Genomic DNA, 25188 nt, shown 5'->3' with positions numbered 1-25188 from the left:
ATGGACAGAATGTAACTGTGTGCTTTCTGCAGATGTAATGTACCTCTTGCATTTCACACAAGAGGTACTTGTTTTACTGTCATCTCGGGAGGGACAGACCTGGCATCTTTTCCGTTTCTTTACACCCGTGTTCACTGGATCCATTGCAGATTGGTTGGATGACATGACCTTGACCTTTTCAATGACAGCTGCAGCTGCTGGGGATCGAGCTGACCTGGCTTGCCTCTGTATCTTGGGAGTGACAAGTGCTTTGCCGAGTTCTTCCAGGAAAATCCGACATCGGTACAATTTTCTGGCATTCCATTGCTGGTTGATTTCCGTCCACAGGACATAGGCATTGTAAGCAGACACATCAACAATGTTATAGAAAATCACCAACGGGCAGTCGTGCACTGGCAGCTGTATGTTGCTGTGACTTTGTCCAGATTGTCAACTCCTCCTTTGGTGGAGTTGTAGTCCAGGATCATTTGGCTGCCATTTCTCTTGAAATACACGCCTCCACTCCAAGTTGGTCATTTCCAGTATAATTTTCTCTATTGGTGGGGATATGAAGAGCTGAATTGAATATCATCAACTCATGTGACAGCAAATCTTGTAGGACCGGGAGTCATTTTGATGACATTGGAAGATAGCAGTCTACCTCAGCTTTGGTGATGTTGACCATTTTATATTACCATCTTTAGATGCCCATGTCCCCTCTGTGGATGATGATTGCTGCATTCCTTGTCATCCGATGGAGACACAATGGCATGGTCTCTGAAATCTCTTCCTCTGCATCACTATCCCAGTTCAAAATATTTGATAAAGCTTCTTCAGCTGTAAACCTTCTGGAGATAATTGTTGGTGTGTTTATCAAAGAGATGGCATGAGAAAAGTGAGGGCAAGGGAGAGAAAGTCCCTCCTCGACACACACCAGGGTCTCTGGCAGTCCAAATAAAGTACATCAAAGAGGCATGTTTATTTTGGATCTGTACAGCTACTTACCCACATAAAAGTGTCCGGGTCAAAATGCCCCGCAACATCATTTTTGTATGTATGTACTCTGAACATACATTCCACTACACATCAAAGTGTCCAGATTTTACACACCAGTTCATGACCCTAGATGAGGAAAAGTCACAAAATTTCACGTAGAAAAAGAAAGGATAACCCGTACTTTGGTTAACTCAAAAACTGAACTGGGTCAAATTGACCCTTAACATAATACAAGGGTTATATTCCCTGCTGTGTCTTGTCTCGTCACCAGTTCATTGTAGTTCATAGCTCACGTTCCAGCACTCTTGTTTCACAGCCACAGTCTAGTCTTCTCGTGTTTTGGAACCTTGCCCGCCTTTTTCGACCTTGCCTTTTTGCCTGACGTTTTTGTACCTCTGCCTGATCTCTTTGACCTTCCGTGTACCGAACCTCTGCCTGGAATAAAACTCTGTTACTGACTGAATCGTGTCCAGAATCATGCATTTGAGTCCCTTGTTCTGCTTTGCCATAGTTCATGACAATCTTGGCCTCCAGCTTTGGCTTATTGTTCTGCCTGTTTGCTCCAAAGAGTTACATTATTAATTATGTATCATCCTCCTCACATACAAAGCACTTAATCGTCGAGCCCCTTCATACCTGAAAGACCTAGTCTTACCTTATCACCCTAACAAACCACTTAGGTCACAAAATACAGATTTACTTGTGGTTCCCAGAGTCTGTAAGAGCAGAATGGGAGGCAGAGCCTTCAGTTACCAGGCTCCTCTCCTGTGGAACCAGCTTCAGACAGTCCGGTAGGCGGATACTCTCTCTGTATTTAAAGTTAGACTTCAAACTTTCCTTTTTGATAAAGCTTATGGTTGGAGCGAGTTCTGGGAAACCTGGACCATCTCTTAGTTATGCTGCTATAGACCTAGACTGCTGGGGGATTTTCCTGTGGCGCACATGATTCACTCTCTCACACTCAGGGTATGAATATGACTTTTTATATGTCATAAACCTTGTCTCTTTCTCTCCCTAGTTTGTGTCTTTCCTTCCTTCCCTCTCTCTCTCTCTGTATTCTCATCTTGCAGGTTGCAGGATCCAGATCCAGTTTCCGAGGCTATCCATATCATACATATAATCACCATTATTATTGTGCTATAATTAACAAGTCGATATCATTAACTGTAATTACTTGTAACCTGATACAGTTGTTGGGTATCTGCTCCTGGTCTCTCTCTCTCTCTTCTGTCTCTACTTCATCTCCCTCTTGTCCTTTCTCTCCCTCCTTGCTGTCCCCCATTTTCCTTTCACCCCAAATGGTCGAGGCAGATGACTGCACATCTCTGAGCCTGGTTCTGTCAGAGATTTCTTCCTGTTAAGAGGGAACTTTTTTCTCTCCACTGATGCCTAGTATTTGCACATTGTGTGAACTGTTGGGGTTCTCTGCTCTCCTGCAGTGCAGTAGGAGAAATCATGTTATGATTTGGCGTTATGTAAATAATATTGAATTGAATTGTATTGAATTGAATTGAATTGAATTGAATTGAATTGAATTGAATTGAATTGAATTGAATTATTTTACTGAAGCCTGAAAATAATATGAAACGATGAAACACAAATTAACCCAAAGTTATTGAATTAGTCGCAAGTGGACTTGTAGACATATGGATAACAAACCATTAAAAAAAAAGTTTGCTAATCAATGTTATTTTGACATAGATATTTCTTTACAGATATGACTCTGCAGTGACAAGTGTGCAAAACTGATACATCATTAAATTGTGGTGGTGTCATATGTGAATAAATAGTTAGCCTAGCCATGAGCTTGGAATTGCACAATGCATTGAGGTGATGGTTTAATATTAGACAAAGCTCTAGTATCGCTTAAATGATTTTGTCAGCTGGCTAAGATATTTTTCTTTGGGTCAGGTTGCAGTTCCTTCAAAAATGTTGTTATTCAGGATTATAAGAATGACACTAAACAAAATCGAACAAGATATAACAGGATTTTGGAAGATTACATAATTTATAATTCATAAATCTTATGTCACACAATATTGACGGTGTATACAGCTCACCACAAATTCAGATTAGATTTACACAGTCGCATTGGAATTTTAGCATAGACAGCAATCATGTGCAGTTCAAACACAAAGGTTTGGTGCAGATTCAACCATGTGCAGCCATGTTACAGCAAATTCCACTATCATGGTGGAATGTCATTCACTACACTAAGCCCACACAATTGCACAAAAAAATAAACTTTTCATCTGTAATGACTGACTATACCAGGAACCAATGTATTACGAGCGACAACATAAAGAATAAATCAGAAATGACCAACTACCTCTTGAGTTTAGTTCATGACACAAGAGGTTTTTTTAGTAGATATTAATATAATATCACATAGGAAATACGAGTTTTGCCTTTCATCGTGATCATGAAAATTCACTGCTGTGCCACAGCCGAACCCTGTAAGGTAGCTTGTAACTTTTCCTAACTTTTCATTTTTAATGTTTAAAGATCAAACAGATGTTCTGTACAAGTCTTGAGAAGGAGGTCAACTCAGTAGGTCACTTGGTCTTTGTCTAGTTCTTGGTCTGATCACCCTGCCAAGTTTCATGCACGTACTGTAAATGAAACCATTTGCCACTGTGGTGACACTTCAGTTAGTGCGGAGCACCATGGACTCATATTAGCACAACATCTAGTACACAACAAGTTAGTCAGAAATACTAAACAGAGACCCAAACACCTTAATATGAAATGGAAAAAACATGCAATATTGAATGTCATTTAAGACTAAGAGAAAAGTTCCTGGGGTCATGACAAAATCAGCTCTAAAGGAAAAGTACAGTAGTTAAGTATTTACTTTCATCTTTATGTCAGTGACCAAACAGAAATCCCGAGAGACACAAATGTATGTTGCCTCTTTACATCAAAAATAAATAATAACAGGTACATTATCATATGAGACTGTATATGTTTGTGTATTTGTATTTGTTTAGGTCCTCAGCTTTTTCCCCACAATTTGCATTAACCCACTTTAAGTCCTGATTGTGGACTACTGTCCAATCCAAAGCCACTCTGTCATCAATAAGATGCAAGACTGAGAATGTGATACTGTAGCCTTTATAAAGTGCTTTATCTTTAGCTCTGTCTCATTCTCTTCTCAGCCCAGTGAAACATTATGACTTTACTTGCTTTATTGTGTTTGCTTTACTTTGCTGTCAGTGTCCTCACTTTAACTGATAGCTCACTTTCCAGCGTCAGCACTGCAGCTGCACCAGCAGCCTCAAAGTGCACTCTTCTGAACAGCTTCCAGCCAGGCTTTGTGGTCCAGGGTGACTATGTCATCGGTGGGATTTTCCCCATTCATTTTAATCTGAAAATACCAGACCTTAACGGCACCTACAGACCAGAACCTATAAATTGCAATGGGTGAGTTTCATAGATGATAGTGGGAGCATTTGATTTACTTTTTCCTGTGAATTATGTCTAATTTTGCACTCTTAATATAAAATGGACTGAATGTGTTTATAGTCATTAGAGTTTTTAAATGAACAGACAACATTCATCTGTATCAGCCACAGAATTGATCCCAAGGCTTTCCGGTGGGCTCAGACTATGAGACTGGCAGTGGAGGAGATAAACCAGAATCCAGTGCTGTTGCAGAATCACACTCTAGGCTACAAAATCTTTGATTCATGTGGATATCCACTGACAGGACAGAGAGCTGTTTTATCGATGCTGAACGGAGTGAGTGAGGAAAACTCTTCTATGTGCACAAATGCCTCATCACTCCTCGCTGTGATTGGGGCTTTTGGATCTTCTCAGTCTATTGTTTTGTCAAGAATCCTGCAAACATTCAGGATCCCCATGGTAACAGTGACATGTATTTATGTCAATCATCACAAAAATGTTCTTCTTTTATCTGTAACACTGCACTCTGTTTTTACACAGATCAGCTATGCTTCTACATGTGCATGTTTGTCAGACAGACAAAAATATCCAACCTTCTTCAGAGTAATTCCTAGTGATGACTACCAGGTAAAATGTAAAACATGTGGTCAATTATTGTTTTGAGTCAAAGCTCAATTTACTACTCTGTCAGCAGAAATAAGTATTACAACTGCCTTTAAAGCTTTAAACTGTCAAATTAAAACTATTAATAAAAAAGAGGCAAATCTTCACTAAACACTAAGAAATTGATTTGAACATATAGATTTTCCTCTTTCTTATATTATGTTAGTGTTCTTTTCAGGTTTGGTCATTATAATAATCACGGTTGATAATCCTTTCTTGTTATAATCCTTATTATATATTTCTTTGTTGTGCCAAACTTCCATGCTTTATCATTTACAGAATACAGACATGTTATAACAGGGCACAACACCAAATAATTTATGAAGATTTTGCTTTTCATTTATGAAAGTTTTTTAACGTCTGTGATATGAAACTGAGTGAGTTGATTGTCTTTTTCTGTTGGGCCCAGGTGAAAGCCTTTGCACAGCTGCTGGTGTACTTTAACTGGACTTGGGTGGGGCTGCTGCGAGGAGACCATGATTATGGCCACTTTGCTGCAAAAGGTCTACTGAGAGAATTACAGGACACCAAAGTATGTGTAGCGTACCAAGAAATTATTCCTCTGCTCTACACTCGCCAGGCGGGACTAAGGATCATGAAGGTATGAAAATACTATGGAAACTTTTAACTTCTACCTTTAAATGTTCAGTAGTCTATATTTATATAGAGATTTTCTAGTGGTGATGACCACTATCTGCTTTAAACTACAGTTTTTGTCATTCAACCATTCACATAAATTCAAACATCTACATATTGCATCTATGTGGAGCACTTTTTTTTCATAACACATCTTTCATACCCATTCACACACTGCTGGCACAGTAATGTGAGGTTCAGTGTCTTGCCAAAGAAAGATCAGCATGTAGACTCATGGAGCCAGGAATCAACCCCTCAACCTTTCAGTTCAAAGACAGTACACTCTACCACTGATTACATTACATTACATGTCATTTAGCAGACACTTTTATCCAAAGCGACTTACAAGGGAATTGAGTACAACCTGCCATGGGTGGAGTTGAAATTGAATAATAACAGCCTCTCGGGACTGGGTAGAGTGGTGATTTGATGCTATAAAAAATTAACTGAAGTTGTTTTATAGTGTAAATGAGTTTCTGGTAAAGAAACTTTTTGCTGCTAACAAATATTAACACATATTAACACATATTAAGACATAGAGCCATTAAAGCTCCTATTTGTGGACCTACTGTGGTCATTCAATTTAGACACTCCAGGAGAAAACTGTGTATTTGTCTCACTTTCATCCATTTATCTCATCAGGCACATATTAGATCCAGAAAGGAGAAGAGAGTCATGACATGAATTGTAACTCTGTAACCATGTATATTTGAAAAAAAAACTTTCCCAAGAACATCATTTAACTAAGTCCACAATAGGTCAGTACTTGTGCTTTCAATCAAAAAACGACAAAAGCATCAGACAATGACACAAGACAATGTCCAGAAAATGAAGCACTCATAACAAGAGTCAGATGAATAATGTCACAGGTGGAACTATTGGGGCAGAGAAGAAAATCTCAATGTGTGAAGTCAATAGAGAATGTTAGTACCGACGTACAACAGGAAATGATGAAGTAAACAAAACCTGACTGTGTTAAACAAGTACTTTCTTCAAAATGAATACAATAAAATGTATTTGTCTGACACCAACTGGTGACATTTTTTTTTACACACATACAAGACATTGAAAAAGACCTAAACAAAAATACACAAGGAAAAAGTATACCAAATAAATTAAACATAAAAGAAATAAAAGGACTAGGGGCAGATTGATATGGAATTACAGAAATTATTTTGCTGTTGAGGGTTGAAATATCAAATAATACTAAGGTCTATAGAAACTGTTGTTTTTCAATGTGTACATCTGGGTTTTTCTTTATGTCACTCAGTTTTGTTTTTGTCTCCTTGTACAACCCTGTTATCTACATTATCTGACCCTCTGTAAAGGTGATGCATAGCTCTACTGCAAAAGTGGTGTTGGTATTTGCAGTTGAGGGGGAGATGGCACCTTTCCTGAGAGACTACGTGACTCGGAACATCACTGGAATCCAGTGGGTGGCGATTAATGCCTGGGTCAAAGCATCAGTCTTTTCAGGGAGAGAGTATTACCCTTACTTGGGAGGAACCATTGGGTTTAGCATCAGAATAGGTCATATCTCCAGACTGGGTGACTTCCTGCAGACAGTAAACCCTAAGAGATATCCTGACAATGTGCTGGTTCGTGAGCTGTGGGAGTCTCTGTATGGCTGCAGTCCTTTTCCATCCTCTGTCACCCAGATGCCGCCGTGCTCAGGGCAGGAATCTCTGCTGGAACAGCACTCAGCCTACATGAATACATCCAGCCCTAGATTCTCATATAATGTCTATAAGGCTGTGTATGCCATTGCTCATTCCCTGCACAACCTCCTTCTCTGTCAGCCAGGGAGGGGGCCTTTCCAGAACAACTCATGTGCTCAGAGGAACAACATTCAACCTTGGCAGGTAATGTATAATCCACTATTTCTTTACCATTACACACTGTGGGTCAAAGCCCAATCCTTGGGATTCAGACCATGATCTTTATTTCCCATTTACCAAAGTCATGTAACATACTGTACATATGACAGCCCTAATTCTGTGTTCTAAAAAATCTAAATATATTCAAATCTTAATGAAATATGTTTATGAATATTTTTAAATTGTTCATTGTTCCATTGTAAACAGAGCACTGGCCTTCTCACTTATGGCAAAAATATCATTAGAATTTTTTCTGATGAATATTGACATTGATTGACTTAGCAATGTGGGTCAACTGTTTTAATTTCCATGTGATGTGTTCACTTTACCGTTACTGTTTCTACTGCTGTACAAATTTTGGCTGTGGATTTTTAGGGGCCTTAAACCTCAAAACTCTGAAGACTGAAAAACGTGTTTAGTGCAATTCAGTTTTTCATTGTGTGCATTTCCTAAATTTCAAGCTGCAACACTACCTCCAGGAAGTGAACTTTCACATTGCTGGTGAGGAGGTGGCCTTTGATGCCAAGGGCGACTCTGTACCATATTATGATATCATCAACTGGCAAAGAGGCACAGAAGGAAACATCGAATTTGTCAACGTGGGTTTGTTTGATGGAACCAAGACAATTGGAGAGGAGCTGTTGATCCAGAAGGACAGGATAATGTGGGCAGGACATCAGAGTGAGGCAAGCTGCTCACACTGTGTTTTTACCTTCATCCGATGCCAACTGTTGAAGTTATGTAGGTTGAGATGGAGGTAAGTCAGGTGGACGGAACAGATTGGATCTGAAACAGGGTCATTTGTTTTCATACACAACAGAGATTCAAAGCCCAGCTATGATGTGACTGGTGACCTACTATCCACTGTTGTTTTCCTCATGGATCTTTCTTTATGGAATGGAAGAGTGAATGATGGTTTGTCTCTGTATGCTGGTCTGGTGACCTGTCCTGGGTCTGACCCCAGCTGTTTTTTTCAGCTGGGATTGGCTTTGGCTCCTCACGACCCTCATGTGCAGGATATAGCAGTAGACAATGAATGAATCATTCTTCATGACATTAAATGCTTCTCATAGATCTACAGCTAAATATATTTAACTGAACTACAGGTTATGGAATAGCTTTTGGGCAGGAACCCAGTCCTCAGTGTACAGCTTGTTTGATGGCATACCTGTAAACTAGACTGACATCTGCAGACAAAATATATCTAATCAACATAAAACTCAAAACACTGTGTTAAACACACTTGAGAAACTAGAAGTAACAACAAATAAATATTAACACATGGTTTTGAGGAATTTTCCATCTGTCATTGATATAAGCACACGGTCTTTCCACTCTAGGTGCCAGTGTCTGTGTGCAGTGCCAGTTGTCTTCCAGGCTCCCGGAAGGCTGTCCGTCTTGGGGAGCCTATCTGCTGCTTTGACTGTGTACCATGTGACAGCGGCAAAATTAGCAATCAGACAAGTGAGTTTGAGCTGAACAATAAAAAGTCAAAGCAAATCCATTCTTACAAGTTTGTATAGTACAGAAGTAAAGCAATCCTGAAAATTGTTCATACTTTCTTCCCTTTAGACTCAGTAGATTGTACAATTTGTCCTGAGGACTTCTGGTCAAACAACGACAGAACAGCCTGCATTGCCAAGAAAGTGGAGTACTTGACCTTTGATTCATTGGGAATAGCCCTGACAGTGATGTCTGTGGTGGGCGCCTGCTTCACTCTGGCTGTCTGTGGAGTCTTCTTCTGTCACAGACACACAGCCATTGTCCGTGTGAATAACTCTGAGCTCAGTTTCTTCATACTGTTTGCACTAACTCTGTGTTTTCTTTGTTCTCTGCTTTTCATTGGAAAGCCAACATATTGGTCCTGCATGCTGCGCCACACTGCCTTTAGTATCATATTTTCACTGTGTATTTCCTGCATCCTGGGGAAGACCCTGGTGGTACTGGCTGCATTCACTGCCACCAGGCCAGGGCACAACATCATGAAGTGGCTGGGGCCTAAGCAGCAGAGGACCATTATCTTCAGTTGTACTCTGGTTCAGGTGGTTATCTGTGCTGCCTGGCTCATTGATGCTCCCCCGTTTCCATCCAGAAATACACAGTATGAACATTCAAAGATCATAGTAGAGTGTAGTGTGGGCTCTAGCCTGGCCTTCTGGTGTGTTCTTGGATATATTGGTCTACAGGCCTGTCTGTGCTTTGTATTGGCTTTTCTGGCTCGAAATTTGCCGGGAAACTTCAACGAGGCCAAGTTCATCACATTCAGCATGCTGATCTTCAGTGCTGTGTGGCTAGCATTCATCCCTGCTTATATCAGCTCCCCTGGAAATTATGCAGATGCAGTTGAGTCATTTGCCATCTTGGCCTCCAGCTTCGGTTTATTGTTCTGCCTGTTTGCTCCAAAGAGTTACATTATTTTACTGAAGCCTGAAAAGAATACAAAACAGCACCTGATGGGGAAAGAAAAGAAATGATGAAACACACATTAACCCAAAGTTATTGCATCAGTAACAAGACTTGGATAACTAAACATTTAAAAAACATGTTTGATAGTCAATGTTGATTTGACATTGATATATCTTTATAGATATGACTCTGTAGTGACATTTGAGTCTAAATTTTTTTTCAAAATATTACTTAGTTATGTTGTACTGACTGTTATTTTTTTTTTAAACATATGTGGTTTACTTGAATCTCGATTTATTAACTAATTTGTTTTACTAGTCCCTAAAATTGTCATAAGGCATGACATGAAAGTTATTGTATAGAAAATTAAAATGGGGTATAACTTTGTTAAGTAATTCACTTTATCATAATCTTATTCAGATCTATTACATTTAGCATTTTTTTTTAATCATCGTGCACAGTAAGACATCTGTCTTACTGTGCACAATTGTGGACAGATGTGGAGGACAGATGTCCTCAGTCTTTCAACATATTTTAGATTAATTCTGACAAACGCTGTCATAAATCTAACAACATTCCTGTGACACTTGCACTGTTGCTTTGAGAAAATTATAATTTTGTCACACCAAATTATATAGTGTCACACCATAGGATGAACCACACCCCACCATAACTTGTTAGTGAAAAAAAGGAGTACTGTATGAATGCAAGTGTGAGCATTGACAAAAAGAAAAAGATGACAACTCATCAATTCATCTTAACAGTTTAACAGCCCAAAAATTTGATTAAAGTGATATCCCGATCCGATATTGATATCGGATATCGGTCCGATATCAGCCAAAAAAATAGTATCGGATTATATCGGACTGCCTCTAAAATCTCCGATATAAGCGTTCCAATACAAGCAGTTCTTTCCATGCCAACACTTCTATCCAGCAGTGCCCGTTGTGATCACGTGGGCTCTGCGTGTTGGATGCATGTAGAGCCCACATGATGACAACAACAGTGTGTGTGTGCTCCTGCTATTTCAGAGGTTAAACATTTTTCTTTAACCTCTGAAATCAGAGGCTACCAAGCTGCACAGTGAGCGCGAGATAGCTGTTAGCACCACGCTAGCTCATCCTGAGGTGAGCTGCTTAAACAACATGATTTCCTAAACCAGCGCCACCTGTCGACTTTCAACAGCCTCCGTTTGTTAATTATACCCAAAAACCAGCCATGCCAAGAGCTTTCTGTGTTGTATATGTGTCCTGAAGCTCCACACACAGAGCTAAGTACGTCTGCGGGGCCGGTCCCCGGGCTCTGGGTTGACCTGCAGGACGAGTCACTCACCCTGTGTGGGTTGGGCTAATCCAAAATAGTGAAAACAAGGGGGGTGTTCTCTGAAGACACGCTGTTACCTGTGTAACACGGGTGTTCTGAAAACACCCCCATTAGCACTTGGTACTTTTCCTCCTGATGAAATTAACCATAGACTGTATGTAAAAAAAATGAATATTCTTATGTTGAAGATTAAAATTTATGTAACCCATTGGTTAATAATAATAAAAATAATAATAATAATAATAATAATAACAAGGGACTGTGAGGGGTATGTGTGAAATGCCAATGGAGTGAAGTCTGTCTAGGAGGATAGGGTGTGAGATGGTGTCAAAGGCAGCTGAGACCATGTAGGATGAGTATTGATGAAAGTCCGGAGTCAGCTGCAAGGAGGAGGTCATTGGTGATTTTAACCAGTGCTGTTTCTGTGCTGTGGAGGGGGCAGAAACCAGATTGCAACTGTTCATAGAGGTTATTATAAGAAAGATGGGTGTGGAGCTGAGTAGTGACTATTTCTTCTAGGATTTTTAAGATGAACGGGAGATTCGAAATGGGATGGAGGTTATTGAGGTCATTGGGGTCTGCACCAGGTTTTTTCAGAATAGGAGTGACAGCAGCTGTTTTTAGTGAAGAAGGGACAATACCAGTGGTGAGGAAAGAATGTATTATTTGTATTATGAGGGGACCAGTGACAGAAGGGTGGTTTTGACTAGAGTGGTAGGGAGGGGGTCCAACTGGCAAGAAGAACATTTTGATTTTTTAATGAGATTAGAAATTACAATAGCAGAGGGTAGTGTAAAGGAGGAGAATGGGTGGGGGAGGGACCCAGAGGGGACCAGGGAAGATGAAGTTTCGGAGATGTTTAGGATGAGTTGTTGATGGTGGTGTTGTGTTTGACAGCTGTGTTAGCCGGACAAACTAGCCGGGCTAACACACTGTGATCAGTGTGCCGGCGGCTAGTGTTTCACAGAGGATGTCGAGAAGTGGAACACAATGACTTTATGGAGTTGTGGGTGGTGTTGTCATCGTGAAAGCAGCATTGAGATCCCTGGTGAACGTATCTCCGAGGAGGCAGGTGGATGATGTCTGGGTGAAGGTGCAATGTTGCTAGCGGCGGCTGGTGAGGACATGAGCGAAGACGGAGGAGGTCAGTGATGGAATATTGTAGAAGTGCTGCCGATGGTCGATGGACACAGCACAGGACAACCCAGGGGAGCATAAGCCACAATTTCACACTGTTGAGCCTAATTGTCGGGCAGCGACGGAAGCCAGATGTGAAGAGCCAGACAAGAGGCAACAGGTTCGCTAACGCTAGCGAAAATATCCAAAAAGCACGAGTGACACTCGATTTTTACTGGAGTGGGGTAATCCACACAAATACAATAGGAATCCACACAAATACAGCACACTTTGGAGTCTTTAGACATTAAAATTGAACAAAAAAAGGGACCAGTGAGCAGCGGCAGTAAAGCATGCCAGCGTTCATTCAAACTGGAAGTTCTTACCCATGACACTTAATGTGTTTATTGTGGCAGGATGAGGAAAGGCGGAGCCGTAGGTGAGTTTCTCAGGTTTATTCCGTATGTCTTGGAACAGCAAGTGCACATGTGCACCGTACAGCAAATATAACAGCACAGAACACACCCTTACCCAGAAACCAACTGGGGTGAGAGAACACACCCCTGAGTGCCCGCCACATTATAATCATTAGAGTTTTCAAATGAACAGACTACATTCACCTGTATCAGCCACAGACTTAATCCCAGGGCTTTCCAGTGGGCTCAGACTATGAGACTGGCATTGGAGGAGATAAACCAAAATCCAGTGACAGGAAACAAACAAGCATCCTGTAAAGACAGAATGTTTCTAACTTTCATAATGTTCCACAGGTGGAAGAACGCTGTTCTGGAAATGAGTTGTATGTGTGAATCAAATGACATTTCCTGGTCAAAAGTAACTCCTTCCACCAATATATCGACTGCCCCACCAGAGACAATAAAACAATTGACCTTTTGTATGTAAATGCTAGGGATGCATACACTGCCACTGCCCTTCCCCCTCTTGGCTTGTCTGATCACAACTTGGTCCAGCTGACTCCCAGGTATGTACCTGTAGTGAAGAGGCTTCCTGTTGCCACCCACTCAGTGAGAAGGAGTACACAGGAGGCTGACATGGCCCTGCAGGACTGCTTTGAGTCTACTGATTGGGATGTGCTCTGCTTGCCACATGGGGAGGACATCAACTCCATGACAGACTGCATCACAGATTACATTAGGTTCTGTGAACACACAGTTCTCCCTGCCCGGACTGTCCATTGTTTACCCAACAACAAACATTGGGTTACCAGAGATCTGAAGACTCTCCTCAACAAAAAGAAAGAGGCCTTCAGACAAGGGGACAAGGGGTACTTAAGGTACAGCGTGACCTTAAAGGGGACATATTATGCAAAATCAACTTTTTAACCATTTCAATACTTATATTTGGGACTCTGGGGGCCCTACCAGTAGCCAAAGTGTGGAAAAAGAATACTCAGTCATGTTTTCGTGGTTCCCGTTAGTGTAAGTATAGGCGATCAGCGATCAGCGGTGCTGCTCTCTCTGTGAAAATCAGTTAGGGGCATAGGGACACCACCGCTGCCAGCGGCGAGCTGCATAAACTGTTGCTGTATGTGTGAGTGCCGTCACAGGAACAGACCTCCGACACATGGATACTTAGGGACCACTGATCGGCGACTGCCGATCGGCGAACAGTGGTGGCGAGGTCTCCGCAGCACAGTCACAGGTCTGATACAGTAACATACAGCGGCAGTTTATTCAGCTCGCCGCTGGCGATCAGTGGTGGCGATCAGTGGTGCTGTTCCTAAGTGTTTTTAACTGATTTACAGTTGGGCAGTGTTCGACTCAATCCTTATGTAGGACATGTCTTCCTGTGACGGCACTCTCGGTGTTTTCTGCTCACGCTGCCGTGTTGATATTGTCAGAGAACTAGTGGAGGGAGGAGGAGACGAATAGAGCTTTAAAGCGCTGTAAAGCGGACAAATCAGAAACCCCCTGGAAGAAATGGGGGTCTGTTTGCCTGTGTCTCATTTGCATATAAAGGGACCATGCACGAAAACCGAGCGTTCTGAAAGGGGCGGGTTTAGCAGGGTTATTGAACTGCTATGATGCTTCATCCTCATGGTATTTTGACCAAGGCATGTCACTGACATGTTCATTAGGACACCAGGGAACTATTTTAATGGGGGAAATAGGGTATAATATGTCCCCTTTAAGGAGAAGCTGAGGCAGAGCAAAGACACCTACAGGAGGAAGCTGGAGTCCAATGAGGGAGGTGTGGTCCGAAATGAAGACCATCACTGGATTTAACGTAAAGGTGAAACCGACAGAGGGCTCTATCAAGAGGGCTAATCAGCTGAACCTCTTCTTCAACAGGTTCAGCTCACAGTCTTCCACACAGTCTTCCACACAGCCCCCCTGCTGCTTCCCCCACACATCACACCTCCCTCCCTCCCCCCCCTGCCTCTACCTCTCCCCCCTCTGCCCCCCCTGGAGAACTGCTTGGACACTATATCACCTACCCCCCCAGTGGCTCTGACGTCCCATGTGATGAAGGTGCTGGAGAATCACTTTCTTTGATTTCTACAGTGCTTTAAACACCATCCAGCCACTGTTACTGGGAGAGAAGTTGCAAGTGGTGGGGTGGACACGCCCACCATCTCCTGGATCACTGACTACCTGACAGGCAGACCACAGTTTGTCCGACTGGGTTGTGGTTTGTCTGATGTGGTGGTTAGTGATGTAGGAGCCCCACAGGGAACTGTGCTGTCCCCTTCCTGTTCACCATATACAACTCAGACTTTAAATATGACTCTGTGTCATGCCACTTGCAGAAGTTCTCTGATGACACTGCGGTGGTGGGGTGTATGAGGGATGGACAGGAGGGGGAGTACAGGACAGTGGTAGCTGACTTTGTGAAGTGGGCCAGTGAGAACCATGTGATTCTGAATGTGACCAAGACCAAGGAGATGGTGGTGGACTTCAGGAGGAAGAGGACAGCTCCACAACCTTTGAGGGTACTGGGGGAGGACATTGAGATGGACATTGAGGAATACAAATTCCTTGGTGTGAGGCAGAACAACAGACTGGACTGGAAGGCTAACACCAGTGCTGTGTACAGGAAGGGGATGAGCAGGCTCTTCTTTCTGAGGAGGCTGCAATCCTTTGATGTATGCAGCAAGATGTTGGAGTTATTTTACCAGTCTGTTGTGGCCAGCGCACTGTTCTTTGCTGTGGTGTGCTGGGGGAGCAGCATTGGAGCCGGTGAAACTAACAGACTCAACAAACTGATAAAGAAGGCCGGCTCCATCATCAGCTGCAAACAGGACACTGTGGAAACGGTGGTGGAGAGGAGGACGCTGAATAAACTTTTTTCCATCATAGATAACCCCAATCATCCTCTCCACCACATCCTCCAGGCCCAGGAGAGCACATTCTCCAAGAGATTCAGACAGCTCCGCTGTCATAAGGACAGATTCAGGAAGTCATTCTTGCCATCAGCCATCAAAACTTTAACTCTCTGTAATAGTACAAAAAACCAAAAAACTGCTCATTTACACAATGCACATTTTCTCTCCGTGACATACAGTATGACATTGCACTCCATTATGCCACTCCTTTATTATTGCACTATTTTTGTTCCCACATTTACATTTAATGTTTATAATATTTGTTTGTATTGCTGCTATGTTAAAACAATTTCCCCTTGGGATGAATAAAGTATTTCTATTCTATTCTATTCTATTCTAAAAGAAGATCATTACTAACTTTAACTAGTGCTGTTTCTGTGCTATGGTTTAATCTAAAACCTGACTGATAATCTTCAAACAGGCCATTAATGCGCAAATATTCACATAATTGATTAGCAACTGCCTTTTCTAAGATTTTAGAAACAAAGGGAAGATAAGATATAGGTCGTAATTAGCTAAAATATCCGGGTCAAGGATCGCTTTTTTGAGAAGGGGTTTAATAACTATTTTAAACATTTGGGGCACATATCAAGTTAACAAGGATAGATTAATTTGAGTTAATATAGAGCTATTAATTAAAGGAAACACATCTTTAAACAGTTTGGTGGGGATAGGATCTAACTGATGGCTGGTTGATGGCTTAGATGATGAAACTAATGACGTTAAATCAGGGAGATCTATAGGGGAGAAACTGTCTAACTGTGCACCTGGTGCTTCTAAAGCTCTTGTGCTAAAAGATGAGTCAGTCCCAATATGAGGGAGGAGATGATCCATTTTTTCTCTAATTGATGTTATTTTATTCACAAAGACGTTGATAAAGTCATCACTGCTCAGTATTAAAGGAATAGATGGTTCAGTGGAGCTGTGGCTCTGTGTCAGCCTGGCTACAGTGCTGAAAAGAAATCTATGATTATTTTTATTTTCTTCAATTAGAGAAGAATAATAGGCAACTCCAGCTTTGTGTAGGGCTTTTTTGTAAGCTACAAAACCATCTTTCCAGGCTATATGAATTTCCTCTAGGTTATTGGAACGCCATTTTCTTTCTAATCTACGTAATGTCTGTTTAAGAGCATTGGAGTTAAACCATGGTGCTCGTCTCATCTGATTCACCACTTTCTTTTTCAGAGGGGCAACACGATCTAATGTAGTACGCAGTGAGGCTGCTGTACAATCAACAAGATTATTCATGAGGGAGGGAGTAAAATCACAAAAGGTACTTTCAGATGTACTGACATATGGCACTGAGTTAAATAAAGGTTGCATTGTTTCTTTGAATGTATAGGATAGGATAAGAGTAGGGTAACTGCAGAGCCTGAGACACCTTGTTCTTGAAGGGAGGAAGTAAGGTTCTGGTGGTTAACTGTGTCAAACGCTGCAGAAAGGTCCAAGAGGATGAGCACAGAGGAGAGAAAGGGAGCCCTGGCAGTGTGGAGTTGCTCAGTGACAGCAAGAAGTGTAGTTTCGGAGTTTTGGAAAGAAAAGGAAGAAGAGAGACAGGTCTGTAAGTATTTACTTCAGACGGGTCAAGGTTGGGTTTTTTAAGGAGGGGGGTCACTCTGGCCTTTTTAAGAGAGTCCGGATGATAGAGATGTGTTAATGAGATAGGTGAGGAAAGGAAGAAGATCAGTAGCAATTGACTGAAGAAGATGAGAAGGGATAAGGTCAAGGGTAGGGGTGGGGCGGTCAGAGGTTATTAGGGAAAGAACTTGATCATGAGATAGAGGTGAGATCAGGAGGTGGGGTTGAGAAAGAAGAGCGAATGTCATCTACTTTTTTGTGAAGTAGTTGACAAAGTGAATTGGTAGAAGGGAGGAGGGGGAGTGGGGGGGTCAAGGAGGTTAGAGAAGATCAAGAAAAGTTTTTTGGGGTTAGAGAAAGAGGATTGAATTTTAGTCTGATAGAAAGATTGTTTGGCTGCAGAGATAGAGGCAGTGAAGTTGGAGAGAAGAGAATGATAGAAAAGCAGGTTGTCAGGGTGTTTTGATTTCCTCCATTTCCTTTCTGCTGCCCGTATCGTGGTTGTTGGTAGTGCGTGCTGAGAGAGCCACGATACGGGCAGCAGAAAGGAAATGGAGGATAAGAGTGGGTAAAGAGTGAAAGTCCAGTTGGGGTTGATGACCAGACCTGTCCCGCCACCTCTACCAGTGGATCTAGGTGTGTGGGAGAAGGAGTGGGCGGAGGAGAGAGCCGCAGGGGTGGCTGTGTTGGAGGGTGTTATCCAAGTTGTCACTCCGGTAGTTTGCCCCGCCTCCTCCTCTGCCGGCCTGCCGGCCCTGATTACACACACCTGCTGACAATTAAGCCATGTGAACCTTAAAAACTCTCTGCTTCCTTGTTTCAGTGGCAGTGTGTTTTCGCCCATGCCTGATCACCCGAGCTCCTCGTCACAGCCACAGATGCCACAAGTTTTTGATCCTCTTTGTGAGCGACGCTTTCTTTTCGTAAGTTTTCTTAGCATAGCCTGTTAGCTAATACCTTAAAATTCATAGCCCCTTTTGTTTTCCTCCTTGGGAGAGATTTTCTGTTTGTTCATTTTCACAGCCTTTTAGGAACTCCAATCACTAGGATTGTGACTTACCTTTATTAGTCAGATTGATTTGATCCAAACATTTAGATTGCGCTTTATTTTTGACCTTTGTTAGTTAACAATCGCCAATCAATAGGATTGTGCTTTAGAGTTAGTCTTCGTTTTGAAGTGTTTAGAGCTGTGTTTTCCTCCATTTGGAGAGTTTTCTGTTTAAGTTTTACATGATAACCATAGTCTGAGTTTGTTTGCTCTTCGGAGTGATTTTTTTGTTCCACGTTTATAGTTCCGCAACGTCTCTTTTGAAGAGCGTTGCACTCCATTTGTTTTAGTTTTTCATAGCCACGCTTTGTTTTCCCTCAGTGAAGAGGATCTGCCTTGTGTTTGATTATGAGTGCCAATAAAGACAATTAAAAGGCCTCTGCGTCTGAGTCCTCTGATCCGTCTTGTCACAAGTCTCAGTGAGAGCAAGGAATTGAACTGAAGTGACTTTATTCCTCCCCCAGGGGGGAAACACACATTCACCACAGCTCAGTTGTGAAAAAAAGTGAATAGAATAAAAATAAGAATAAAAAATATATAATACAATAAGATTAAAAAAGAGCAATACAGTGCAATAGTGAGAAAAATAAAAAGTTACAAGGTAAGAAATTACACTCTAATATAGAGTAGTTATCTGGGTTAAGTACAGCAGTGAATGGACATTTAAGAGGAGTTAAATATCCTAACAGCAGTGGGGATGAAGGACTTCCGGTAGCGCTCCGTCCTACACTGTGGGTGCCGGAGCCTGCCGCTGAAGGAGCTGCCAAGCCCCTCCATAGTCAGGTGCAGTGGATGGAGTGTGTTTTCCATGATGGAGGACAGTCTGGATAACGTCCTCCTCTGTCCCACCACCTCCACCGATTCCAACGAGCAGGACAGAGCCGGCCCTCCTGACCAGCCTGTTCAGTTTCTTTCTTTCCCGGTCCGTGCTGCTCGCTCCCCAGCAAACCACCGCATAGTGGATGGCAGAGGCCACCACAGAGTCGTAGAAAGTCCGGAGTAGAGGTCTGCACACTCCGGCTGGTTCAGGCATTGCTCCGTAGCAAAGCCAGAGATTAACTCAGTCTTGCAGGTAGCTGACTGGCAGTTCCAAAGGGCCCCTGCAACAAGGTGTTGGATGTGTGTGTAGCGGGTGGGATAGATAAGTGAGGACAGATTACCGTGATGCTGTGAGTGAATGTGAAGTTTTTAATATCTACGAGAAGAAACATGAACAGGAATGGAAAAAGTGCACATATGTGAAAGGTAGAAAACAACTGCAGACAGGTACTTAGCCTCATTAGCCTCCTTGTTAGACTCCGGTTTAGACTCCTTTATCTTTGTCTTCCTCAGTCTTCATTTGAATAGTCTGCTGCTGAAGCTGCCACTTCAAAGTGAATGCTGCCTTTTTTATTTTATTTTTTTCAAACACCTGATTAGGAGCTGGTTGGTTATGGGACAAATAAAGGACTATCTTACATCTGTGTTGGCCACTCCCCTGTAGCCAATGAAACTTCATAACTGGTGATGGCTCAATAGAAACTAGGTCAAAGCAACAACAACTTTCTCTGTGACTTAGCAGACAAAATCAACAATAAACTGCCACCTTACCTAAACAGACAAGTCAAAAGTCAACCCAGCTACATACAATAGCAATTTATGAAAAAGCAACCAAATAAGAATAGAATAGAAATACTTATTCATCCCCAAGGGGAAATTGTTTCGTCATAGCAGCAATACAAGAAAATATTAAAACATTAAATGTAATGTAACCGTTAAATGTGCAACAGTGGGAAGAAAATAGTGCAATAATTAAGGAATGGCATAAATTCTACCTCTCTCAGTTTCTCCTTCATGTTGAATCCAGTGATGGTCTTCATTCCGGACCATACCTCCCTCGTGTCATTCTGCTGGAGTTTGGACTCCAGCTTCCTCCTGTAGGTGTCTTTGCTCTGCCTCAGCTTCTCCTTAAGGTCACACCTTCCTCAGCTCGTCCTGGTCCCCATGTCTGAAGACCACTTTCTTTTTGTTGAGGAAAGTCTTCAGATCTCTGGTAATCCAAGGTTTGTTGTTGGGAAAGCAATGGACAGTCCGGGCAGGGAGAACCGTGTGCTCACAGAACCTGATGTAATCTGTGATGCAGTCTGTCATGGAGTTGATGTCCTCCCCATGTGGCAAGCAGAGCGCATCCCAATCAGTAGACTCAAAGCAGTCCTGCAGGCGCATATCAGCCTTCTGTGGACTCTCACGCCTTCTCACTGAGCGGGTGGCAACAGGAAGCCTCTTCACTACAGGGACATACCTGGGAGTCAGCTGGACCAAGTTGTGATCAGACAAGCCAAGGGGGGAAGGACCTACTGAAGTGATACCAGAACGTCCAAAATGCATACTGACTGACAAACATGACCTGACTTTGTTAAACAAGTATTTTCTTCAAAATGATCACCTGAAATATTGAATTATACTAAGCTCTATAGAAATTCCAGTTGTTTTTCACTGTGTACTAGGGTTGGGCGATATGGACTAAAAATCTCTATATTATGTAGCTGAATGGCGATAATATATATCTCAATATTTTTTCTGTGATGTAATTGGGTTTCCACCAAAGCATTATAGCATATAAGATAAAATGTTTTCCATAAGCAAACCCTTTAAAATATAAATAAACAGTCCATTATACGTCTAAGCTACACGCCAAATGTCAGAGGTCACTGAAATAAAAATGCTCCTTGAAAAAAATAAACAAATCTCTTTCCTGCATGACAATAATATACAGTAATTAATTCAAAAATACAATACTGTTACAATTTTAACAGAAATAAAAACTTAATAAAATTGGAACAAACATGACTAATGAAATAAACATTGTATCTGTGAAAAATGAATGCTAATCTCAATTATTTCACATAGATATTCAACACAGCTTGTTGATATGATAATTAATGTCTTATATTTTATTATCAATATTGACAAATTTGGGCTTCCATATGTCCAAAAGTGACAGTAATGGAAAATATGTCAACACTCTGTAGTGTGAACCAGCTCGTTCCCGTCCCGACGATAAATCTTTTTTTAACCTGTCCTGTCTAGTACCCAGGGCATGTAATATGATTGACTGCATGCCTTTTGGTGTCGGACAGATTTGATATGTGCAGGACGAGTCTGGGATACTCATAACTGCAGTATTTTTATTTATTCGTTTTATGATTATGTGTTGCGGGCAGCCGGACCGGACAGGGGGACAGGGAGTGGACTGACAAGGGGATGGGGAGTGAGCGGGGAGGAGGAAGGGAGGGGGAGTGAGAGAGAGAGAGAGAGAGCGAGAGAGAGAGGGAGAAAAAAGAAGAGAGAAGGAGATCGAGAGTGAGAGAGAGGGAGAGCAAGGTGGACAACAGTATAATACATGGGTTAGTACCATTAAATTGAAATTATATAAAGTAGACAGAACATACCTGATAAGACAGAACCTAGGCAACTTAAGGGTGACATTAGTGTGTTAGTAACAGGTTAATAACATTGAACAGTTGAAATTATTTAGCGTATACAGAACATACTTTCAGATACAGTTTATATAGTAATTGTTAACGACCACATCAAGAGAGTATGTCCGGGCTTACAACAGTTATATCAGTTAGATTTAATTTATCTTAGCGTGTTAGTGTGTGTGTGTGTGTGTGATCGTGCATATCAGTGTATATGTGCAGGGGTTGTCATTAGGTATGATTGGAATTGGGGTGGGGGACCGTGCCAATGTCCGGTCCGTCCCCAGCGACGGGCCGAAAATCATCCAGGCGCCTAAGGCGCCCAGTAGCTGTACCGGGCAGGAGAGGCCCACAGCCACCACTCCCAGGATAGCAACGCATCCGCCCCGCAGGGGGCCCGCCGGAGGAATGCGGGGGGAAAGCCCCCCCCCCACCCAAGGTCGACCCGAGGGGGCCGACGGCGACAAGACCACGGACAGAGGGCGAACCACCCCACACCCAGGCAGGCCGCAGAGGCCCAGGGTCTCCGCACCCAGAGCCCGCCAGCGCCCACGGGCAGGGCCAGCCCACCACCGGGGGGAGCAGAGCCCCCCCAGACCGCCCACCAGGGAGGCACGGCCAGATACCCACCACTGTCACCCCCACCGCCCCCCAGAAGCCGACCGCACGCCCCCCAGCCCAGGGAGGGACAGGCGGAGGCCCACGTAGGGCCACCAGCCAAGGGGGCCCCCAGAGACAGAAGAGAGGCAGACTCCCGAGCCGGTCCAGACCCCCCAGGTAGAGGCAGGGCCAGTGGTCCAAGGACCCTCCGCGCCCAACCCCGCGGTGCCCCGGAGAGGGGTCCCCCAACATCCAGGAGCATCTGCGCCCGCCGACGACCCCCGCCGGGTAGGCAGACTGCCGCCCACCACAGTACCTTCAGGGAGGTGCGTCATGATGAGCCACAACCATGCCTCCCGGACACCCCCCATGTCCAGCGACGCCTCATGGCCACCACTGCTGCCCCCACCCAGACCGCCAGTCCCAACACGGCCAGGGGGTGGGCAGGAATCGAGCGCTCAGGAGTGCACCCACGACCACCCCCCCACCCCAGCCCACCGGTGATTGATTTGGAGGTGTGTGCGTGTGTGTGGTGTGTGATACGATGTATGTTGGTATCTGGGGTGTAGTTAAAATGGCGGAGGGAAATGTGGCACGGGCGTCCCACTGTTGGCAGACAGTGGAGCCGTCGACGTGTCTCTCGCCCACCAGGCCCTAATGTCTAACATGCGATAAAATTAGGGGATGAGTGGCAGATCATCAGGGGAAGGGAGAGCGGCCCCATCATGTGATGGTCCCACCCCCCGACCCCCCATCATCTCAGCCACACCCCCCCGGTGCCCTAGATGTGTGTGTTTAGATGTATCATCTGCGGTGATGATAGTAGGTAGTAGGTTGCCAGCTTCCTGACTGGCAGGGCCATATGCCCCATTCCCACCCACCCCCGGCCAAGAAGGGAGCAACCCGTCCAGGCCAGGGACACGCCATGGCATCCCATGAGCGCCGCCGGGGCGGAGGACCAGATACCCCCACACCCGACCAGAAGGTAGGTCCCCGGTGAGCACACCAGCCCCGACGAGGCAGGACCCACACCCAGGCCATCACGGCATTACTGACGGCAGCAATCCTCAGACCCCGGCCCCGCCCACAGCCCAGGAACAGTCCAGACCAGGCCCACGCTCCACCCCATCTCCCACCCCAAGGGTCCCCAAAGCAAGGCGCCCCCCCGCGTGCCCCCCACCATGCCCCCCCCAAGGGACGGAGGACGCACAAGTCCGCTCCAGAGCGCAGCAGGAGCACAGCAGCGTGTACCGCCCCGCCACCCCGGAGGGCAGAACCCAGGGAGGATCACCCCCCCCCCACTATGGGCCAACCCCACCCCCCAGCGCCCCGCAGGCCCCAGCGTACAGAGACCCAGACCCCCTACCCCCACCCGCAGTGCGGCGCCAGCCCAGCCCCAGCCCACGGCCCACCACCCCCAACCCCCACGGGCCCCCCAGGCCAAGGTGGCAGCCCCCCCACAAATCCACCCCGACCCCCGTAGGGCAGACCCACAGCCACCGAGGGACGGTAGACCCAGGGCCACCAACCCACACAGACCACCAGACATCCCCAGTACCCCAGATGCACGGCCCGCAACACCACGGACCGACCAGGGAAGACACAGTCACCAACCCGCCCTAGGAAATATAATCAATTAGAGGTGTCCAGGTCAAATCAAATATAGGTAATTGTTTCTTTATGGAAGCAGACATTCTCTCCATAGAGATGTGATCTAAAATTAAATTTCTGTATTGGTTTAAACTTAAGTTTTTCTTGTTTTTCCAGTTCAAGAGGATAGTTTTCTTGGCGATGCTTAGGCTATTGATTAATATGTGCGATTTTTCCATGTTTATATGTATTACGTTTAAATCACCCAGTATGCATAGCATGGGGGAAGGTGGTATGGTGTATTCGAGACATGCTGAGAGGTCCTCGCATACCCTACACCAGAAGTTATACACCGGTGTGCATAGCCATATAGCATGCATGTAGCTATCTGCTGTGTTTTCGTTGCAGTTTGTGCAGATATTTGATTGTGAGAGCCCCATTCTGAACATCCTTTGTCCTGTGTAGTGTGTTCTGTGTAAGATTTTGTATTGTATTAGTTGTAGGTCTGGATTTTTTATCAATTTGAATGTGTTAGATGATATCTGTAACCAGAAATTTTCATCTAGGCTGATGGATAGGTCCGCCTCCCATTTTGTGGTTGGTAAAGAGATTATGCAATCATTTTTAGTCAATAGTGCATGTGTTTTAGACACCATTTTGGGAGACATAAGGTTTAGAAATTGTTTGATCATTGGAGGTAGTTCTAGATCCAATTTACTGGTTTTAAACCTCGTCTGGATTACAGATTTTATTTGTAGATAATCAAAGGACGTGTTGCTGTTAATGCCATATTGTTCCACTAAGTTATGAAATGGGATGAATTTGTTATCTTGAAGAATTTGTTCCAGGTGCCTTATACCTTTTTCTTGCCATGATTTGAGTTTTAGTGTTGTTTTATTCCGTAGTATGTCTGGATTATTCCAGATTGGGGTATATTTACATGGGATATGCGAGGACCCAGTGAGTTTGATAAATTCCCACCAGGCTGACAAGGAGGTATTTATATTTATGCTTTTAAAGCACTGATGCCGTTTAATGGTTTTGCTTATAAATGGTAGATCGGAGATTTTAATTTCATTACAGAGTGTTTGTTCGATGTCTAGCCACAGACTGTCCAGTGGTTTGGGTTGAAACCATTTTTGGACATAGTGAAGCCTATTTGCA

The 25188-nt window shown here is 43.7% G+C and overlaps 1 protein-coding gene and 1 long non-coding RNA gene across 2 annotated transcripts; both read left to right on the top strand.

The window, feature by feature from the left end:
- The first annotated feature begins 4298 nt into the window (after positions 1 to 4298).
- On the top strand, positions 4299 to 4950 carry LOC122759353. Its single transcript, XR_006358253.1, has 3 exons — positions 4299 to 4398; positions 4545 to 4839; positions 4921 to 4950. It is a non-coding gene; the product is annotated as an uncharacterized LOC122759353 (long non-coding RNA).
- A 511-nt stretch (positions 4951 to 5461) lies between these two features.
- Positions 5462 to 8402, top strand: LOC122759564 (extracellular calcium-sensing receptor-like). Its single transcript, XM_044014494.1, has 4 exons — positions 5462 to 5644; positions 7008 to 7541; positions 8018 to 8237; positions 8377 to 8402. The coding sequence occupies exons 1-4, from the start codon at positions 5639 to 5641 to the stop codon at positions 8400 to 8402; spliced, it is 786 nt and encodes a 261-aa protein (XP_043870429.1). The 5' UTR covers positions 5462 to 5638.
- Positions 8403 to 25188: the final 16786 nt, after the last annotated feature.

The sequence above is a fragment of the Solea senegalensis genome, linkage group LG18 (genome assembly GCF_019176455.1).
Source record: "Solea senegalensis isolate Sse05_10M linkage group LG18, IFAPA_SoseM_1, whole genome shotgun sequence".
NCBI lineage: Eukaryota > Metazoa > Chordata > Actinopteri > Pleuronectiformes > Soleidae > Solea > Solea senegalensis.
Note: the sequence above shows the minus strand (reverse complement) of the source record. Positions and strands in the feature narration are given on the sequence as shown.

What these genes read in the sequence shown, in the direction of transcription:
- LOC122759564 (XM_044014494.1), top strand. An exon ending in ACAACATTCAACCTTGGCAG is followed by an intron (nt 7,542 to 8,017) that starts GTAATGTATAAT and finishes CTAAATTTCAAG; the next exon opens with CTGCAACACTACCTCCAGGA. An exon ending in AATGTGGGCAGGACATCAGA is followed by an intron (nt 8,238 to 8,376) that starts GTGAGGCAAGCT and finishes CATACACAACAG; the next exon opens with AGATTCAAAGCCCAGCTATG.